Genomic DNA, 19761 nt, shown 5'->3' with positions numbered 1-19761 from the left:
TCAAAATGGTCTCTCAGTTTGGTTCACTAGGCTACACAATCATGGGGAAGACTGCTGATCTGACAGTTGTCCAGAAGACAATCATTGACACCCTTCACAAGGAGGGTAAGCCACAAACATTCATTGCCAAAGAAGCTGGCTGTTCACAGAGTGCTGTATCCAAGCATGTTAACAGAAAGTTGAGTGGAAGGAAAAGGTGTAGAAGAAAAAGATGCACAACCAACCAAGAGAACCGCAGCCTTATGAGGATTGTCAAGCAAAATCGATTCAAGAATTTGGGTGAACTTCACAAGGAATGGACTGAGGCTGGGGTCAAGGCATCAAGAGCCACCACACACAGACGTGTCAAGGAATTTGGCTACAGTTGTCATATTCCTCTTGTTAAGGCACTCCTGAACCACAGACAACGTCAGAGGCGTCTTTCCTGGGCTAAGGAGAAGAAGAACTGGACCATTGCCCAGTGTTCCAAAGTCCTCTTTTCAGATGAGAGCAAGTTTTGTATTTCATTTGGAAACCAAGGTCCTAGAGTCTGGAGGAAGGGTGGAGAAGCTCATAGCCCAAGTTGCTTGAAGTCCAGTGTTAAGTTTCCACAGTCTGTGATGATTTGAGGTGCAATGTCATCTGCTGGTGTTGGTCCATTGTGTTTTTTGAAAACCAAAGTCACTGCACCCGTTTACCAAGAAATTTTGGAGCACTTCATGCTTCCTTCTGCTGACCAGCTTTTTAAAGATGCTGATTTCATTTTCCAGCAGGATTTGGCACCTGCCCACACTGCCAAAAGCACCAAAAGTTGGTTAAATGACCATGGTGTTGGTGTGCTTGACTGGCCAGCAAACTCACCAGACCTGAACCCCATAGAGAATCTATGGGGTATTGTAAAGAGGACAATGAGAAACAAGAGACCAAAAAATGCAGATGAGCTGAAGGCCACTGTCAAAGAAACCTGGGCTTCCATACCACCTCAGCAGTGCCACAAACTGATCACCTCCATGCCACGCCGAATTGAGGCAGTAATTAAAGCAAAAGGAGCCCCTACCAAGTATTGAGTACATATACAGTAAATGAACATACTTTCCAGAAGGCCAACAATTCACTAAAAGTTTTTTTTTTATTGGTCTTATGATGTATTCTAATTTTTTGAGATAGTGAATTGGTGGGTTTTTGTTAAATGTGAGCCAAAATCATCACAATTAAAAGAACCAAAGACTTAAACTACTTCAGTCTGTGTGCATTGAATTTATTTAATACACCAGTTTCACAATTTGAGTTGAATTACTGAAATAAATGAACTTTTCCACAACATTCTAATTTATTGAGATGCACCTGTAGACACACGTCCTCTTCCAGGCTGTTTCGTAATATCTCAACTTCTTAATTATTGCCCTGATGGAAATGGGCATTTTCAATGCTTTAGCCGTTTTCTTATAGCCACTTCCCATTTTGTGAAGCTCAACAACCTTTGGCTGCTCATCATAACTTTATTCTTTGGGCTTACCCATTGTGACAGATGACTAAGGGAATTTGGCCTGTGTGTTACCTCATATTTATACCATGTGAAAAAGCAAGTCATGGTTGAACAATTTCATGTTCCTAGTCACCCAGGTGTACTAAAAAAAGAATGAAAATATGAATGGGAATATTCTTCAGATATATTTTACTCATAAGAATTTCTAGGGGTGCCAATAATTGTGGCAAACGAGAAAAACATTTATTTATGAGATTTCCCCCCCCTTTCAATTGGTTTACTTCAATTAAAGTTTATATTTTTGTGAATATTTTGAATGAAAAATCAAATGGATAAACAATAAAGACATTTGTCACAGCCTTCTTTGTTCATATTTACCAAGGGTGCCAATATCTTGGCCACAACTGTATCTGTGCTTGCTAATTAATTATCTGCTTTGCCAAGCGCACTGCAGCCTGAACCTTCATCAGTACTCAAAACTCATCACCCAAGTCTCTAGTTAAGAATAAGGTGCTCTGACCCAGGCAAAAAATGTGTTTGTCATCCGAGGATGTAAAAAAGAAAGTGTGATTAATGAAGTACCTTTTCATGCAGCTAAATTCCAATGTTTTTGTTACGTTAAATACAATAGGCAGCTTTTGTCTTAACTCTTGTTTCTTACCCTGTTCTTTAATGTCTTTATTTCTCACATATTTATAAGATTCTTTAACCTTTATTTTGCTTTATCAAGCTGACCAATTTCATCATTGGTTTTAAATGTATTATTAACTTTGGCTATAATGAGAGCTGCAGTGTCTTTCAGAAAGTTAAACATTAGTGAAAATGTTCTTGGTCTGGATTTTTGTTACTGAGCCTGTTGACTGGTTGGGGGAGGAGTTCTAAGATTCTGTGGCAGTGCCTGGGAACATACAGTAACAGTTCTCTTCAGTTTTTATATGCACTCTATATGGTCAGCCGGTGAGTAATGGAGCTTTTAAGAACTTCTCAGATTTTGCTATTGTTTTTGGGTAGTTAAAGAAAAAGCATTCTTCAATCATTGTAAATGTTTGCAAAATGTATACTTTTCTATAATCATTCATGTTTTCCTTTTGTACTTTTAATCATTTAAGCATATGGTGAAACTTGTCCATTATTGTAAAGTTTTTCATAATTTTCATGCATCTTCAAAATGCCCCCAAAATAAATGTATACAAGAGTTGATGACGCTGTAATTTTTCATTTTACGTAAGTCTAGCCCATTATGCCAAAACGTTTGGACATCTGTTTTTATTTACAGTCTTGAACACCCAACCGGTGGGTACAAGAAAATCTTTGAGAAATGCAAAGAGCTGGCTAAGCCCATTTCTGCTCAAGTGTCAGGTCCGTACCCAGTAATCACTTTATGTTAATCATTTTTATGCTTAAATGTCATGCATATATACAGAACAAAAATTGTATGCTGGGCAAGCTTCTACTGTGGCTTAGATGCCTCTTAGCCTTCCACATGGGAGCTGTTTTTGTTTTATAGATGTTCAGGGACTGAAATTTTGCTTGGTTACAATGAAAAATCTTTCTCAAGGCAAAATCCCTGCTTGGCTCCTGGCAGTCTGCTCTGCTTGGGCCCTGGGCTCTTTGAGGATCAACTTGATGAAATTTATGACTTCCTGGAGCATTAGAGGAACAAATTATATGGACTGCTTTGAGTCAAATGACAGAATAAAAAGTCAAGGCTTATTTTATCTCATTTTAATAGTTCAATGGTTTAATAGTATGTTTGGGAAAAACAACAACAAAAATTGCTCTAGATATTTTGTATGTTGCCTCATCCTCTTTTATTGGTTATATTCCCCAGATGTGGTTTCATTTGGCCACCAAGAATCCTGGAGAATACATCGACCACAAATTCAGAACATCTGCCTTCAATGTTTTCCATCACATTAACTGTTATGAGGACCATGGCTTCATTGTTGTCAACTTGTGTACTTGGAAGGGGTAAGAGTGCTGCTTTTTATATTTGGAGAAGCTTTAGGCATTCCAGGATGCCAAAACAACAAACATAGAAATGTAAAAAAAAGCATATGCTGCACATTTGATTATGACAGTCAACATGGTCAGAGCAGAGCTCAAATTATACTCACAGATAGAAGGATATTTCTGCAACTAGAATGCTGATCTATTCAGTCATCTGTGGTCTCCTTCATTTGATTGACAGGCACGAGTTTGTGTATAATTATCTATATTTGGCAAACCTGAGGCAAAACTGGCTGGAAGTCAAGAAAGCAGCCATAAGGGCACCACAGCCAGAAGTTCAGAGATTTGTGCTGCCTCTGGACATCCACAGGGTAAGAGTTCTGCTTCCGTTTCTTTTCAGGAGCAAGTGAATTGACACTTCAGTATGATTCTTGGTCTTTTTGTCTCTGTATTTCCATTTCCAACAATTCATTCCAATTTCATATCCAACAGTCTATTAATTTGTTCATTTGTTTGAATTGTAGGAAGAGCAGGGGAAGAATCTGGTTTCTCTTCCTTACACTACAGCAACTGCTGTCATGTGCAGCGATGGAACCATTTGGCTCGAACCTGAGGTTCTTTTCTCCTCCTTAAAGGGATAGTTTACCAACATTTTTTAATTCTGTTATCATTTACTCACACACATTGTGATTTTGACTCGTTGTTCCAAACCTGTATGACTTTTTTTTTCTTCTGTGGGATGTTGAGTGGAGCTTTCAAGCTTCAAAAATTATGCAAAGCACCATTAAAGTATAATAAAAGTGGACCATATGAGTCACATGTGATTATAATGGCATGAGAGAGAGCGTAAATAAATGGCAGAACTAAATTTTTTGAAATCTAATCCTTTAACTGCTTTCTTTGAACTTTTTCTTTCTATGATTCAGGTTTGGGTATTATTTTATGTTGATTCACTCCCAATGTGGCTAGGAATAGTATGAATTTAGGTAATTTGAAACTAAATGAATGGCATTTGAAATGGCAAAATAATGACACTATTTACCTGAATTCACCCTCTATTTGAGCTCAGATTGAAATAAAAAATTTAAATAATAAGCAATAAGCCAACTGTTTGAGAGAATGAGACTAAATTTAAAAAATTAAAGTAATAGATAACCCAGAAAAATACAATTGTCATCATTTACTCACCCTCATGTCATTCCAAACCCATTTGACTTTTTCTTCTGCAGAACACAAAAGGAATGTCACGTTGGCTGATTTCAATACAATGGCAGTACACAGTGAACACATTTACATACACTTAAGAAAACTGTTTATTCCAGGGATTTTGCAGAAAGCGGTGTTCTGAAATGAAAAATCATGTAAATGAGAGCGCTGGTTTCCTTGCACCGTTTAAGGGATTAAGAGAAAGCGGTTTAACACACCTAGGTTTTTCCTGGAGAATGCGGCTTATGTGGTCATGTAAACGCATAAGCACTGTTCTAACAGGTTTTTGAGGAGTGAGCATGTGAGTGAACAGACCTGATAGCAAATATCATAGGATGGAGCCCAACAACATGTCAACACAGCAGAAATAATTCAACATTTCTGGGAGTACAGTGGGAAAAGCAAATACACTATAAACTATACCCATTTATACACACCAATGTAAAATATTCTTCTGTCCATCACATTTGCGTATATGTGCTCATACATCGGGGGAATCCCAGAGTTTGATGTGAGAGAGAAACCCCACTATTGCAGCACAATTTTGATGCAGGTCACAATAGAAAGTTAAGGAACAAACACAGCAGCAACTCTGGAATATATGGAAATAAAGCGAAGCAACAGAGGATAAAATAGCAAAGTCTTCCTCGGATCCCATGTTTGCTATTTACACAAGCATCGTGGGGAATCTTTGCTGTGGAGAAAGCTATACTGACAGAGCCGCATGTAGACAGGAGTATAATAGTATGCCGTTTATACAGTGTGTGTAAATGGGAAAGCCACTTTCTCGCAATAAGACGCTTTCACACAATAAGCCGCTTTCTGGTGTCCATGTAAACATAGTCAGTGTCTTACTTTAACACTTAAAGCACCCAAAAGTTGTCAGAAGTAGTCCATGCATCATATACCAAGGCATTCGATCACTTTGTAGAATAGACAGACCGTAATTAAAATTGTTATTCTCAAATCAAATCATTAATAAAGTCCATAAACAGCACTGAAACCCAATATGTCAGCTCCGTCGATAACATCAAACCAAAAACATAAAAAATGTAAATGATGACAGAATTGCTATTTTTGGGTGAACTGTTCCTTTAATTAAACATGTTAAACATGATTCAAAGTTTGTTCTTAGATTTTTTATTGTTACTTTTATTTATTTTTTTCCAGCTTTTGAGTTTCCTCAGATTAACTACACAAATACTGTGGGAAAAATTACACTTTTGCTTATGGACTCGGGCTGAACCACTTTGTTCCAGATTGGATGGGTGTTACATGACACTGAAAACCAGTTCATGCTTACATTATCCCATGAGTGATTTAGAGATTTGCAAGTTGAATGTGAAAAGCAAAGAAACATAGATATAGCAGGAGCCAGGCGCCTATCCATCAAAGCCACTGTTTGTACAAAGCCCTGATGCTAAAGATGAGGATGATGGTATTACTTATATGTTATTAAATACATTTGAGATTTGTTTATTCTCATGAAATAGAATAAATAAGTTGTCCTTCTGCTTTTCTCAGGGATTCTCCTGACTATTGTGGTGAAACCAAGGGTTACTCAGAGGCCAGCGTTTCTCCTTATACTCAATACCACTGACCTGTCTAAAACAGCACATGCAGAGGTTGATGTCATCATTCCTTTCAATTTACATGGCATGTACAAACCTTAGAGGATCAGAACCTATAGGGCTTTGCATTTAAATAAATATACCATTTCCCCAAAAAAATGTTACTTAAAGCTTTGTTCGGTAAACAAGTATAATTTTGTTGTTGTTGCTATTTTACTGTATATGGGCCAGTTATATGACCTCATACTGTATGCTTATAATATAGTTATAACTTTGACAATGTGTTATAAATCCACCTGTAAATCCTTTCTTTTTCAAAATTAAATTTTTCTATTAATGAATGACAACACAGCTTCACCATTTATGAACAATGGTTTATTCATAAGGCAAATTCTAGGTGTGCAAATTCATTTATCAGCCAGACAATAATAATAAGGCACTGTTTCTAATTACAGGCAAATTGTAATTTTAAAAAATCTTGACAATTTAGTTAATTAGCTTATTAGTTTTATAATACACCTCATACAAGTTTTTAAAGTCCACTGAGATCATGCAGAGATAAGAGTTACAGTCGGAGTAAAGGAGTTCTCATCTTCTCTCTGGACAATTGATACTCTTGCTGCTTTATGATTTTCAAACACATGCTTATAACCTAAAGAAAGGGGAAGCATATATTTGAAATAGTTTTTATTTTCAAACTCATTACAGGGTGAAATCCTTATTTTAAAGTAAACCGAGTAGTTACACATGTATAGTTGTCAACCTCTGAACTTAAAACTACTTAATCTCAAAGGAATATAAGCAAAAGCTTTAATAGCTAACACCATCTCCAAGGAGTCCAGGGAGCTGTCTCAGCCTATTAGCAGCTTAGCTTAGTGCCTTAAATTAATGTTTAGTATTAAGAACTCCACCTTTATCAAAGTATTTATTTTTGCCTATTAAGAACCTTTCAGAGCACAATAACTAATAATAAGTATAGCTTGTATTCTGTTGTCTTAGTATCCAGTCCTGTTATTATTAGATTTCCATGTCTCCACTGAAAACCTCAACAGATGCTTTTCCACTATGGCTTCCCTGTGAAAGGTCTGTATTCATGTCTGTGCTTTTGTGGTCCATAATTGTAAAGTGAAATACAGATGTAGTCACCCAGATTAAGAGCTGAAGGGCAACTAAAACCAGAAATCACAAATGTATCTCAAAAGTATTAATCAATGAGCTGCATAAAAATTAAATAAAAGTGACTTGCTGATAAATATGGAATGTTTTCTTTTACCTTTCTGGTGTCTTGAGGAAGAATAACCCCATCGTCCCACAGTCTGCCAGTGGAGAAGAATGCTGAACTCTCTTCCTCCAACCTTTACATTAACATAAATAACTCTTATTTTTTAATACAATTTAAAGACAACACAAAATCTTTTTTCAGCCAATTTTTAAGATTTACACATTTCAATTGTATGAAAAATTTCCATCAAACAAAATTGAGTAAACTAGATAATGTCCATATTATGAATTCAGAAACAATATAAAGTATTTAATAGCTTAATGGAGCAATATGTATCATTTACATTAAGCGTTTAAAATGGGTACCACTGTCCAAATTCAAAATATTGGAGAGTTGTCTCCCCCGCCCCCTCCTCCCCAGACTCCAAGCTCACACGGGTTGCCAGGTTGAGGACACGCAACAGGAACGAGCAAACTGACAATGGCAAGCGACGAGCCTTACACTGTAAGTTGACCAGCTAATGTATATGTTTGCTATGTTTTTATTGTTTGCAAATTATAAACCAGCTCTTGTGGATTTTTCATAACTCTGTCAATGTTAACTAGATGTATTGCTGGCTTCCATGGCTGCAGCGTGCTGTGTTTGCCCGCTAACTTGTTTCAAATCTGGCAACCCAGGGTGTCGAAATACTATTGGGAAATGGGCAGTGGGCGGGATCACACAGGCCAAAACACAAACAGAAATTCCAGCCCGGAACGGACATTTCAAAGTAGAATATACTGGCTGTAGCAATGTTTTCGGAGAAGCCAGTATTTCAACTTAGCATGTTTCCTAAATCTCTAATAACATATTATGATAATTTTATGCTTTAATACAGTAAATATATTACATATTGCTCTTTCAATGAATGAGTGTGAATGTTAAAAACTTTTTTAAACTACAATTTTATGACAAAGCAACAATTCCCTTTAGCATTAACTGAACTCATTTTATATTTGCCATGAAGTTTATCATATTTAAATAATCTAATTCAAACCATTTGTTTAAATCACCAAGAATCATTTTAGAGGGTAAGATCCTCAGTTTATGTTTAATCTCAGGTATGGACCTTAAAGTCTTCAGTTACTAAGACATTTTACAATCTGTTTAAGTGAGAATGTTACACTGCCTCTTACATGTCATTAATCTGTGTGATTTCCTCCTCTGTCTGCACAAATGCATCTGAATGGCCTGGGGCCAAAATCGACACTCTTGCGTTAGGCCACAGGAACAGAAAGTTAGGGTCAAAAGCTCTTCCACACTAAAAATCCAAAGGGAAAAAAGGAGAAAGGAATTTTTGGTAATATTCAGTTGTAAACAATATTACATCATTCAATTAAAAGGTATAGTTGACCCATAAATGAACTGTCCTTTTAATAAAAAAAAAAAAGTGTTTTAATCCATATCAAGAATTATAACTGACCATTGCATAGCTGTCACTTCCATGACATCCCCCAATAACCACAGTGATCTTGGGAACTGAGGCACAGACCACAGCAGACATCATGGAACCCTGCGCTTTCAGTCTGTTAGTGTTGGACTCTGCCTAGGGGAAACAGGAAAGAAAAAGAGAGGTTTAGAAGAATGAGGAAGGCATAAGCTCCACCTTCACACTCCATTTAAAAATTCCATATCTCTTTACCACAGTTGAAACCAAATAAAATTAAAAGTAATATATGACTAATGCAAAACTTTGCTTTAGCAATAATTGAACTCATTTTATATTTGGCAAAGTTAAGATCTCATATATGCAAGTATATACAAATGCAGGGCTGACACACCTTGGATTGTGAGAGTGTGTGTGCAGGTTCTGGTGCTGTGTTCTGCAGGAAGATCAGAGGGATGTCTCTCTGGTCACACAGTTGAACAAAATGACTGCCTTTCAGGGAAGCTTCATACGTCAACTCTCCATTATTTGCCACGATTCCAATCTGATGCCTGAAGATTATTAGGAAACATAAATTCACCGATTAAATCTGATAATAGTAAAGAAAATCTAGACTTTTGTTTGCCCATGCAAAACTCATGATGCTAAAGTGTTCCGAATCATTGCAAAGATGTTTCTATGTGATTACTAATGTGTTCAGAGTGGTTTTTAGCACATGGCTATTAATGCTAGATGGTTTCTTACAGGCCCAAGTCAAATAAGCCCACCCCCAAGTCTTTTTTAATGTGAGTCTATGGGATTTTTTCGCCAATTGTATTGTCTGGCAGGTGAAAATCTTATATCTGATCACTTAGAAAAGTAATAGCACACCTCTCCTTAACAACCACACAATTTGAGGTATCATTCATGTTCATTCCACAAACTAATAAACAGAAGTATTCCCTAACCCTAAGGCCAAAGTATACTGCGGTTTTCCGCATGCTGCTCCATCTTGCGCACAGTGCCCGTAACGCAAATTTCGTCATCAGCAGAGTATGCGTCGAATGTCCGTGTTCAGCCCAGTGTTTCTAGACACTCAGACAGTCTTCATCTGTGTGCGTTATCTGCACATGTGCCTGACGTTGATTGTACTAAATAGTATCACAAAGCCTTCGTATTGCAGATGCATCACAAGCATCTGTATGGTCTGGCAGTCAAAAGAGTATAGCCTACTTTGAAAGGCTGAGTGCTGGACCGTGTGAGAGACAGAAAGGCTTGCGGAAAAACAAAGTGTAGCCTTACACTTTGAGCTAAAATAATAATGATGCTTGTCTTGGCAAGCACTTAAGTAAAGATGAAAGATAAAAAAGTAACAGAAGTAATGCAAGTTTAGGCTTAAAGGGACTGTTCACCCAAAAGTAATTTACTCACTTTCATGCCATCCCAGATGTGTATGACTTTCTTTATTCTGCTGAACACAAACAGGTTTTTAGAAGAATATTTCAGCTCTGTAGATCCATACAATGCAAGTGAGTGGTGATCAGACCTTTGAAGCTCCAAAAATCACATAAAGGCAGCATAAATGTAATCCATAAGACTCCAGTGGTTTAACATATGTCTTCTAAAGCGATGCAATCGCTTTGGGTAAGAAACCGATCAATATTTCAATCCTTTTTTACTATAAATCTCTACTTTCACTTTCAGAATATAAATATGAATGTGAAAGTGAAAGTGGAGATTTATGGTAATAAAGGACTTAAATATTGATCTATTACTCACCCACACCTATCATATCGCTTCTAAAGACATTGATTTTACCACTGGAGTATGGATTACCTTTATGCTGCCTTTATATACTTTTTTTAGCTTCAAAGATCTGATCACCATTCACTTTGTTTGTGTTCTGCAGAAAAAGTAAAGTCATAAACATCTGAGATGGCATGAGGGTGAGTAAATAATTAAAGAATTTTTGGGTGAACAATCCCTTTAAGATTAGGCCTGGAAAACACAACTTTAATATTCCCTGATATTAAAGATTTTTCATCCCTGTGGAAACCCTGTAACTTACAACTTGAAATGACACATTGAAGTACATTTGAAAAAAGAAATGCCATATAAAATTTTCAAACCTCACCCTTCAATTCTGGCAAACCCAGTGAGGAGGGTGGTACCGTAACGGGCCTTGAACTCCTGAAACCTACTTCCATCAGTCAGTCGACTCACGATCTAATCAAAGTACCAATTAAAAAATTAAAAAGTCAACATGTTTGGTATTAGTCTGAAACTATGCACACGAAAGTGCTTTTACCAGTCTGACATCCATGCTGTAATTGTAGCTCCGGGGGGCAAGAGCCATAAGATCGTCTGTGCTGTACAGGGGCTCCTCAGCCTGAGTATTGTGCTCCTCTGGGAGTTCAAAGTTTAATGTAGAGATGATATTTCTGGTATACTCATATGCTTCACTCTCCACTGTGGCAAAATGGTCCACACAGCCACTCACTCTGAGGAGTACAGAGTATAGGTACAGTGACAAAACGTTCTCAATAATAACAGTACAATGAATGTATAACATTGTTATTATGCCAAAAGAGGACAACTGATGTTTATATATGCTTGAAAACTCAATGACAGTGGTTCTCAACTGGTTTTTGCTTCAAGACTCTGATTCAACATTGGACATTAAGTGGCCATATTTATTCTCCCTGCAAGTTAACCCATATTTAATATAATTTCATTGAAATGCAACCATGCCATAAAGTAGAAAACAACATACCCTGAGTGCAGCCTGGCTCCACCCAGGTCCTCTGGAGACACCTCCTCCCCAGTCGCAGCCTTCACCAGTGGTGGTCCTCCCAAAAATATTGTTCCTATCCTGTGGACAATCACAGCCTCTTCAGCCATAGTGGGCACATAGGCGCCTCCAGCTGTGCATGACCCACACACTACTGCCACCTACATGTAATGATGTCACACTGCATCAGAAGTTTGTTTAAACTATTGAAAGATAATTATTTCTGATCATGCACATGAGATGCGTACATATAATATATTGTTTTTTAAAATACAACAATACAACAAAAAATTATCTAGTACTGAGGATGGTCAATTGAGGTAAATACTGAGGATTGACATTCATCTCTTCATGGTTCCCATACTTTTTGATCAGTTGACCTTTCCAGTCATTTGTGAGTAATTACTACAAAAGGATTTTTTAAATTAACTTAAATTTAGATCATTTTACTAATAAATCATTTAGACCGATTTATTGAAAAGAACTGATTCAAAAGAACAATTTGCAAATTATACTCTATACAAGAGCGATTTTTAGAAATATTTTAGAGCATAGCATACTTAGACAAATGTAAATTCACTATAGAAAAAGTTATAATACTGTTACTGTGGAAGCACATTGTTTGAGAGTAGTCTATGCATTAATATTTTAATATTATACTTTATAATACGGATAGTGCTGGCGGCCATTGTAAAATGACTATAAACGAACACCTGTGATCGCTCATTCTATATTAATGTGACAAGTTGTTACATTGCTTGGCAACCACATACAGCCTACAGTTGATTAACTATATTACATGGTATAAGATTCTACTAATTTTTATTAACCCTTTAAACTCGGATTGGCCCGCCAAGAAAAAAATATTATCAAAATAATAATAACTACAGCTTGACAACACAAAATAGGTTTTACTAATAAATCATTTAGACCGATTTATTGAAAAGAACTGATTCAAAAGAACAATTTGCAAATTATACTCTATACAAGAGCGATTTTTAGAAATATTTTAGAGCATAGCATACTTAGACAAATGTAAATTCACTATAGAAATTTCCATGACTTAATATTTTATGAATTTCTATGACTTTTCCGTGCCTGGAAAACACAATTTTAAAATTCCAAGTTTTCCATGTCTCTTTTCATAGTACCTGTGGAATCTTCATTGCTGACATAACTGCTTCATTGTAAAAGGTGCGTCCTCCTTGGTTTTTATCAGGAAAGATCTCTGACTGTTGATAAAGCAATTGCACAAAAATGAATGCAACATTATGAGATTACAATGATTTCCATAGCAGTGAGTGCTAATTACCTGAAGAGGCAGAAACGCGCCACCACTGTCCACCAAGTAAATACAAGGCAAACGATTTTGCATGGACACGTCTTGTGCCCTGAGCTGCTTTTTAACTGTGATGGGATATGCTGTACCTCCTTTCACAGTGGCATCGTTAGCAATGAATACGCACCATAGTCCATTTATTTTACCAATTCCTGTTAAAAAAAAATTATAACACTGTTACTGTGGAAGCACATTGTTTGAGAGTAGTCTATGCATTAATATTTTAATATTATACTTTATAATACGGATAGTTCTGGCGGCCATTGTAAAATGACTATAAACGGACACCTGTGATCGCTCAATCTATATTAATGTGACAAGCTGTTACATTGCTTGGCAACCACATACAGCCTACAGTTGATTAACTTTATTACATGGTATAAGATTCTACTAATTTTTATTAACGCTTTAAGCTCGCATTGGCCCGCCAAGAAAAAAAATATTATCAAAATAATAATAACTACAGCTTGACAACACAAAATAGGTATCATTTTAAATCTAAGAAGCTCTACTTTACAACGCATGTAGGAATTATGATAAAAACTGAACACGGCTTTGAAATCTGTAGACAAATCAGAAGTGTTCTGTTTTGATAATACATTCAAATTTTTCACTGTACATATTATTGTAATTGGTAAAAATGTCAAAATGTTCAAATAGCCTTGTGTCAGATATCGTTGGAAGGCTCTCAAAGAGTAGAATACAACCAGCCTATTTGTTTTACTCATGGACAAACATATAGCGAGTAATAGCTAAGTACATATCTTTGACATACGTTACATGTAAACAGTTGTTGCTTATAAGCCGCGTTTTTGCTTATAACTTCATGAAAAATAAACATACCATCACTTAGAAGAGGTGACTCCCGTTAAAACTAGCCCACACACAACATAATCGGATGCATAGATCATTAGATAATCTGCACGAACACAATGTGCAGACAGATGACTTCATCGTATATTATGTAGTAAGTTGTCCAGCGTCATTGAACGCTAAACCAATCTTATTAGGATTCAGATCGCTGCAAAAAGTCATCCAAATATGGGCAGAGAGGATCGTTCTCTCTAATTACATATGGCCACCATGAGATGGCGCCAAGTACATGTCACATCCTCGATGGCTCGAATGACACAGAAAGGAACTGAATGAGATCTCGTTACTCATGCCGGCATGCTTTGGATAAAGAGCAGTTGTATTTGGATGAATAATTAGAACTTATATACAATTATTATGTTTTATTTATTTGGAGAGGCTTTTAGACACTTGGAGACATTTTTAGACACTAGGTTAAATTATTTTTAATGCTATAACTTTTGATTGCTTTGTTGTATCAACACAAAATTTTACTCAGTTACAGGTGACATGATTGGGGGGAAAACAAAAGCAGTTTTTCGGAGCTAGCTTATTTACACCACGAGATATATAATGTAATTTTTTATTTTTTTCCAGGAGTCTCTAAATTTATCATAATCTATATCACTGAAACATCTGAAAATTTTTCTTTAAAATTATACAAAACAATTGAATTTTTTTTTTTTTTTTTGTAGAGTTATAAGCCTTTAATTTTGGGCATGCCACTGAAACAGGAAATCTTTAAAAACACCTTCAGAGCTTAAAGGGTTTATAAATGTAACTGTTTATTGATCATTGATGTTATTTATCATGAAGCTTTGGCTGCCACCAAGCAATGAGCCACTTGAGTCCATGCGTTACAGTGATTTTACTATGTGTAAGGGTGCTTTAGGCAGTTCACAATCACAATGTTATCTAATTGTAATGTCTAATAATAGTTATTATTCACTCCAACATTTATATATAAACCATTGTCCTAAGCAGACAGCAATGAACTAATGGGTAAAGGTTACTATTGATTACACCATTGAATACAGTAGGGGTTTCCCTACTGGAAGACCTCCTCCCATCAGCAATATGCCTTTAAACAAGGTGCTTAACTCCAGGATGCTTTAGATAAATGGTCCCTAAAAATCAATATTTATGGCTTTGGATAATACTGTTCGCTATAAGCAATCTTGTACCTGTGAGACAGCCTGCTGATGGAATGTCTCCATAGGGCAGGCCAAGTCCAGCGAAAGGAGAAAGTTCTAAATAATCTTCATCATCCAGTAGCATGCGAAGTCTGTCTCGTACCAAGACCTTCTGATTCCTCTGCGTATGTCGAGCTATGGCCTTTTCACCACCCCCCTTCAATACTTTTTCCTTCTGCTCAAAATATCTGATGATTCAGGAAAAGTCTGAATGTTAAACCCAAAATGAAAATTCTGTAATGATTTATTTTCCCTCAAACCTGTGACTTTCTTTCTTCAGTGGAAAACAAAAGGAGATGCTTGCCAGAATGTTGTTTGTTGAAGATTCAGTGAAATTAAATGGTGACTAAGGCTAACATTCTGCTTAACATCCCCTTCCATGAAAAAAAAAAAAAAAAATACAGTTTGGAATAACATGAGGGTGAGTAAATGATGACAGAATTTTAATTTTGGGGTAAATTATGCCTTTAAATGGGTACATCACCTATATGAACAATCTTATAATATGGGCAATCTTTTAATGCATGACTGTATTGCAAGGAGGTAGGGAGATCTTCAATGCATGCAAATCAGACTCACTTTTGCTGACAGAACAGGCTGTTCCTGAGATTTGCTTCATATACATGTCTGTGAACTGGCTGAAATGCTCCATCTATAACTGGAAAGGCACTTGGCAGGCGTCTCCTGTGCACAGTGGAGCTCATACAGCGGTACAATGCTGATGGCTGATGTGCCCTGTGTCTCTGCAGAATGTGTGTCAAAGGTTGCCATAAACTCTGAGGTGAATGTGTGCAGAGGCATACAGTGCTACTAGAAAGATTTGATGGTGTATCCCATGACTGTGAATTTTGAGAGATTGATGCTCTTGCAAGTTGTATGAGGTTGTTCCCTTTGAAACTGAAAGACCTGGTGAAATAAGAAACATGCTTGTTATTTGTAATAACTCCAAGCAAATCAACAATTATTAGTTTAAGAGCTCGATTGAATAATGCATTTTTCCTACAAAAGTCCTGCGTAATAGAATTATGTTTTGGTTTACTTTATTAAAAGCCTCATTAAAACAAGTCTGGTTGAAGAATGCACCTTACACTTGTGCAAATGTCAAAAAGAAAGAAATGGCTGCTATTCAGGGTTCAATTCAAGTTAAGCTCAACGGACAGCAATTGTGGCATAATATTGATTACCACAAAAATTCATTTTGAATCGTCCCTCCTTTAAAAGCAAAAGAGTCTCGAGCTTCGAGCCCTCCAGTATACGGACAGCAAGCCAAATAAGTTGACCTCTTCTATACAAGATTAAATTAACATATGAACTACTGAAATATGCACTGTTTCAAAAGTACACCCACAAGTCGTAAACAATATGCATGTTAACAAGAATTTAGTGTGATAAAATTGATTACTAACCTTTTCTGTGTAAAGTTATAGCCAATTTAACATTTTCATTGCCTTGATGATGTAATGTCAACAAACCCTAAAACGCTTAAATGACTGTGAAAATGACAAAAAAAAAAAAAAAAATTTAATCCCCTTTTCCTCCCAATTTGGAATGACCAATTCCCACTACTTAGTAGGTCTTCGTGGTGGCGCGGTTACTCTCTGAGACAGTCAATTCGCGCATCTTATCACGTGGCTCGCAGTGCATGTCACTGTGAAGACTACCAGCATGTGCAGGCTCATGCTACTCTCCACGATCCACGCACAACTTACCACGTGCCCCAATGAGAGCGAGAACCACTAATCGCGACCACGAGGAGGTTACCCCATGTGGCTCTACCCTCCCTAGCAACCGGGCCAATTTGGTTGCTTAGGAGACCTGGCGGGAGTCACTCAGCACACTCTGGATTCGAACTCGTGACTCCAGTGGTGGTAGTCAGCATCAATACTCGCTGAGCTACCCAGGCCCCCGATACACAATTTTAACAGAAGAATTGATGTGTGCTTTTATAAAATAATTAGTTTCTAATTTCTGCCTTTAAACCCTCTAAAAATTGGCCCCATCCACTTTGATTGTAAGCGCCTTACTGTAACTTCAATTTTTGCTTTTTTTTATATAGAAAAGGGTGGACGAGTCAAAATTATTTTTGTGGTAAATCAACATTGTCACAAATTCTGTAGATTGAGCATAACTTGTATTCCTTTAATTAAAGTTTTCTGCACACTAGCTAAATTCAATATTTAAGCCCTTTTTACCATAAACCCCCACTTTCACTTTCTCTTTCAAAATGTGAATGTGAAAGTGGGAGATTTATAGTATAAAAGGGACTTACATGTTGATCTGTTTCTCACCCACATTAACCACTAGGGCAGTGTTTCCCAACCTTTTTTCTGCCATGGTACACTTTTTACAACTAAAAAAATGGCAAAAAATATTTGTGAATTTTACGGCACACCACTATCCCACATAGGCTAACCATTGTCAATATTTTTCCTTTTCAAGAACTTGTCCATGTTTTCTGTCTGTCTTAGTAGCATGTTTACTTGTAATGTTTGAAATTCGGCTATGCAAAAAACAAAAAACAAAAAAAAGTCACATAGGTAGGCTACGCTGTGTGAGGTCACAGGTGGCAAGAGAGCTAAATGGGCAATGAAAAAACAACAAATTTGCTTCTTTTCTAATTTGTAGATTTGTTCTTGCAATGCCACAACAAATTACGGGGATGCAAACTCATGAGGAGCGAAAAAGGTAAGACAATCACTGGTCCGTTAACATTTTTTCTGGGGATATTTGTTTTAAAGAATAAGCTAAAAGCAGCAATTCCAGCTATTTTAGTGATTCAAGTTTATTCAAGTTTAAAACTGTGCAGAATTAGCTGCAAAATAAAGAGTATTTTGGTGAGGCTTGCTTCTGTTTCACAAATTTGTTTAATTTTATTAACTGATTAGTTCAGTGACTCCTTCTGGAAATTTCACTAGGTGGCGACAAATGAGAGTCTTATGTGCTATGAGTGAGTCAGTGAATCATTTTGAGTCGTTCATGACCAAAATCTACCAAGAGACTTTATAGTGTTTAAGCATTAAAGGAACAAAGCAGATCTATAGTTTTCCTTCAGTCTGAGCATTATTTTTCATCCAAAAAAACAAAAATAATAGTCTAATAATAGTGAGTTTCAATAACGTCCTTACCTTCTCCTTTATTAAAACTTGCATGGCTACAAATCTACTGACTTCAGTACAAGAATTATAAACACAAAGCAGATCTACGGTATCATTTTCCTACAGTAGCCTATTTAAACTGCTGAGCATGGCTTTTATCAGAAAAGACCACAATAACAGACAAATAATAATAATTTTCGTCATTGTAAAGTGCATTTCACATGAGTTGAGTCAAGGAGTCAAGCGCCGCATTGCCCTCCACATGACAAGAGCTGCAGAAAGCATCACAGAGGGGCGATTTGATAGCAGAAAGTAATAAAAGGACTCGTTTATGTTTAGGTCTAAGCGTTTTCTTGGTGAATTTAAATTAGTTCAATAACTGGGGTCTCTGATATTCGTAAATGATAAGGTAATATTTAATTAAAAGAAATTATAAGACATTCAATGTCTCTTCACAAATTTGGACAGTTTTTAAATATTTCTTGTTGCTTAGTACTCTCAAAGACATTATTTGTGAAGCAAAACAGTGTGTGTGAAAAACACTTTGGTGTAAAGTGGCGTCACTTCATAGACTTCAATGTATTCTGCAGCGCTGACGTGAGTCAAGTGAAAGACCCTTAACGTGTATTAATATCAGTCACATCTGACTCTGACAATATCAGAGCACATGAATCATTGCTCTTCACAGTGGTTGGGAAACACTACACTAGAGTCTTATGGATTACTTTTATGTGGCCTTTATGTGATTTTTGGAGCTTCAAAGTCGATCTGGTCACCATTCACTTGCATTGTAATGACCAATAGAGCTGAGATAGTCTTCTAAATATCTTTGTTAGTGTTCTGCAGAAGAAAGAATGAGGGTGAGGAAATAATGAAAGTATTTTCATTTTTGGGTGAACTATCCCTTCAAGCTGCAATATCATAGACTAAAATCAACCACACAAAAATTTCTCAAACCATATATGATATTAATGAGTATATAAATAGTAATATATATATATATATATATATATATATATATATATATATATATATATATATTATATTTTATCATATTAAATATTATTTATATAATAATAAATTTGATTTAAAATTATATAATTGTTCTATAGTGAGACGTCATTGAAAATGAAGCAAAACCGGCAATTTTGCGTTAATTATTCAATCATGAACATTTCATAATTTTCTTTACGATAACTTTATATTATAGTTGAATGCTTGTCGCGGCTAAAGTTCTTTTTTCGTTCAGTGTGTCAAAGGTCGTTATGTGTTCAGTGGGATTATAAACCCACGACATTTAACGAAGTGTAGAGTCGTAAAGCCACATATTAACATTAACATAAGCTACAGCAGATAAACGTACCTCAACATACAGCAGTACATAATGAGACAAGAGAAGCCAAGATCTTAAGTGATTGAATTTGTTTACAGTGTAACAAGAAAATCAGTCTGGATGGAAACAAAGCAGAATAGGAACGGTTGCGATAAAGTGCATATATTAGGCTACATACTGATATAAAGACCACTAGAGAGCAATATATGCCAGTCAATGTTTTGAACGTAGTCTTCAAATTTGTCATAAGTGATTTGTGATTAATTCATAGTTACATATTTGAATATTAGGTCATAATGACCCACACGAGTACAATTGAAACATTCTATTCTATGTTTC

General features: G+C 36.2%; 2 protein-coding genes across 3 annotated transcripts; one reads left to right on the top strand and one right to left on the bottom strand.

The window, feature by feature from the left end:
• Nucleotides 1-2364: 2364 nt before the first annotated feature.
• On the top strand, nucleotides 2365-6539 carry LOC127415196 (all-trans-retinyl ester 13-cis isomerohydrolase-like). Its single transcript, XM_051653832.1, has 6 exons — nucleotides 2365-2422; nucleotides 2742-2824; nucleotides 3297-3436; nucleotides 3657-3786; nucleotides 3940-4029; nucleotides 6146-6539. The coding sequence occupies exons 1-6, from the start codon at nucleotides 2401-2403 to the stop codon at nucleotides 6155-6157; spliced, it is 477 nt and encodes a 158-aa protein (XP_051509792.1). The 5' UTR covers nucleotides 2365-2400; the 3' UTR covers nucleotides 6158-6539.
• Nucleotides 6540-6684: 145 nt separating this feature from the next.
• Nucleotides 6685-19533, bottom strand: si:ch211-198n5.11 (methylcrotonoyl-coenzyme A carboxylase 2). 2 transcript variants are annotated; one of them, XM_051653829.1, is made up of 13 exons: nucleotides 19453-19533; nucleotides 15574-15900; nucleotides 14986-15182; nucleotides 12923-13101; nucleotides 12762-12842; nucleotides 11593-11771; nucleotides 11128-11320; nucleotides 10954-11045; nucleotides 9235-9391; nucleotides 8877-8999; nucleotides 8590-8714; nucleotides 7466-7547; nucleotides 6685-6844 (listed from the first exon to the last, which is right to left on the bottom strand). In XM_051653829.1, the coding sequence occupies exons 1-13, from the start codon at nucleotides 19470-19472 to the stop codon at nucleotides 6758-6760; spliced, it is 1842 nt and encodes a 613-aa protein (XP_051509789.1). In that variant the 5' UTR covers nucleotides 19473-19533; the 3' UTR covers nucleotides 6685-6757. The 2 variants fall into 2 exon arrangements, with proteins under 2 accessions (XP_051509789.1, XP_051509790.1); XM_051653830.1 differs by lacking the exon at nucleotides 19453-19533 and adding an exon at nucleotides 16401-16458.
• Nucleotides 19534-19761: the final 228 nt, after the last annotated feature.

Source organism: Myxocyprinus asiaticus, chromosome 24 (genome assembly GCF_019703515.2).
Source record: "Myxocyprinus asiaticus isolate MX2 ecotype Aquarium Trade chromosome 24, UBuf_Myxa_2, whole genome shotgun sequence".
Classification (NCBI taxonomy): Eukaryota; Metazoa; Chordata; class Actinopteri; order Cypriniformes; family Catostomidae; genus Myxocyprinus; species Myxocyprinus asiaticus.
The sequence above is the reverse complement of the archived record's forward strand: the minus strand, read 5'-3'. Positions and strand labels throughout refer to the sequence as shown.

Bases quoted from the DNA above. Each gene is read 5' to 3' on its own strand.
- LOC127415196 (XM_051653832.1), top strand. From the start codon at position 2,401: ATGCACTCTATATGGTCAGCCG. The intron at 2,423-2,741 runs GTGAGTAATGGA...TTTTATTTACAG, and splicing joins GCACTCTATATGGTCAGCCG to TCTTGAACACCCAACCGGTG. The intron at 2,825-3,296 runs GTCCGTACCCAG...TATATTCCCCAG, and splicing joins CATTTCTGCTCAAGTGTCAG to ATGTGGTTTCATTTGGCCAC.
- si:ch211-198n5.11 (XM_051653829.1), bottom strand. From the start codon at position 19,472: ATGTACTGCTGTATGTTGAG. The intron at 15,901-19,452 runs GTACGTTTATCT...TTATTTCACCAG, and splicing joins ATGTACTGCTGTATGTTGAG to GTCTTTCAGTTTCAAAGGGA. The intron at 7,548-8,589 runs GTAAGAGGCAGT...GTTAATGTAAAG, and splicing joins ATCACACAGATTAATGACAT to GTTGGAGGAAGAGAGTTCAG.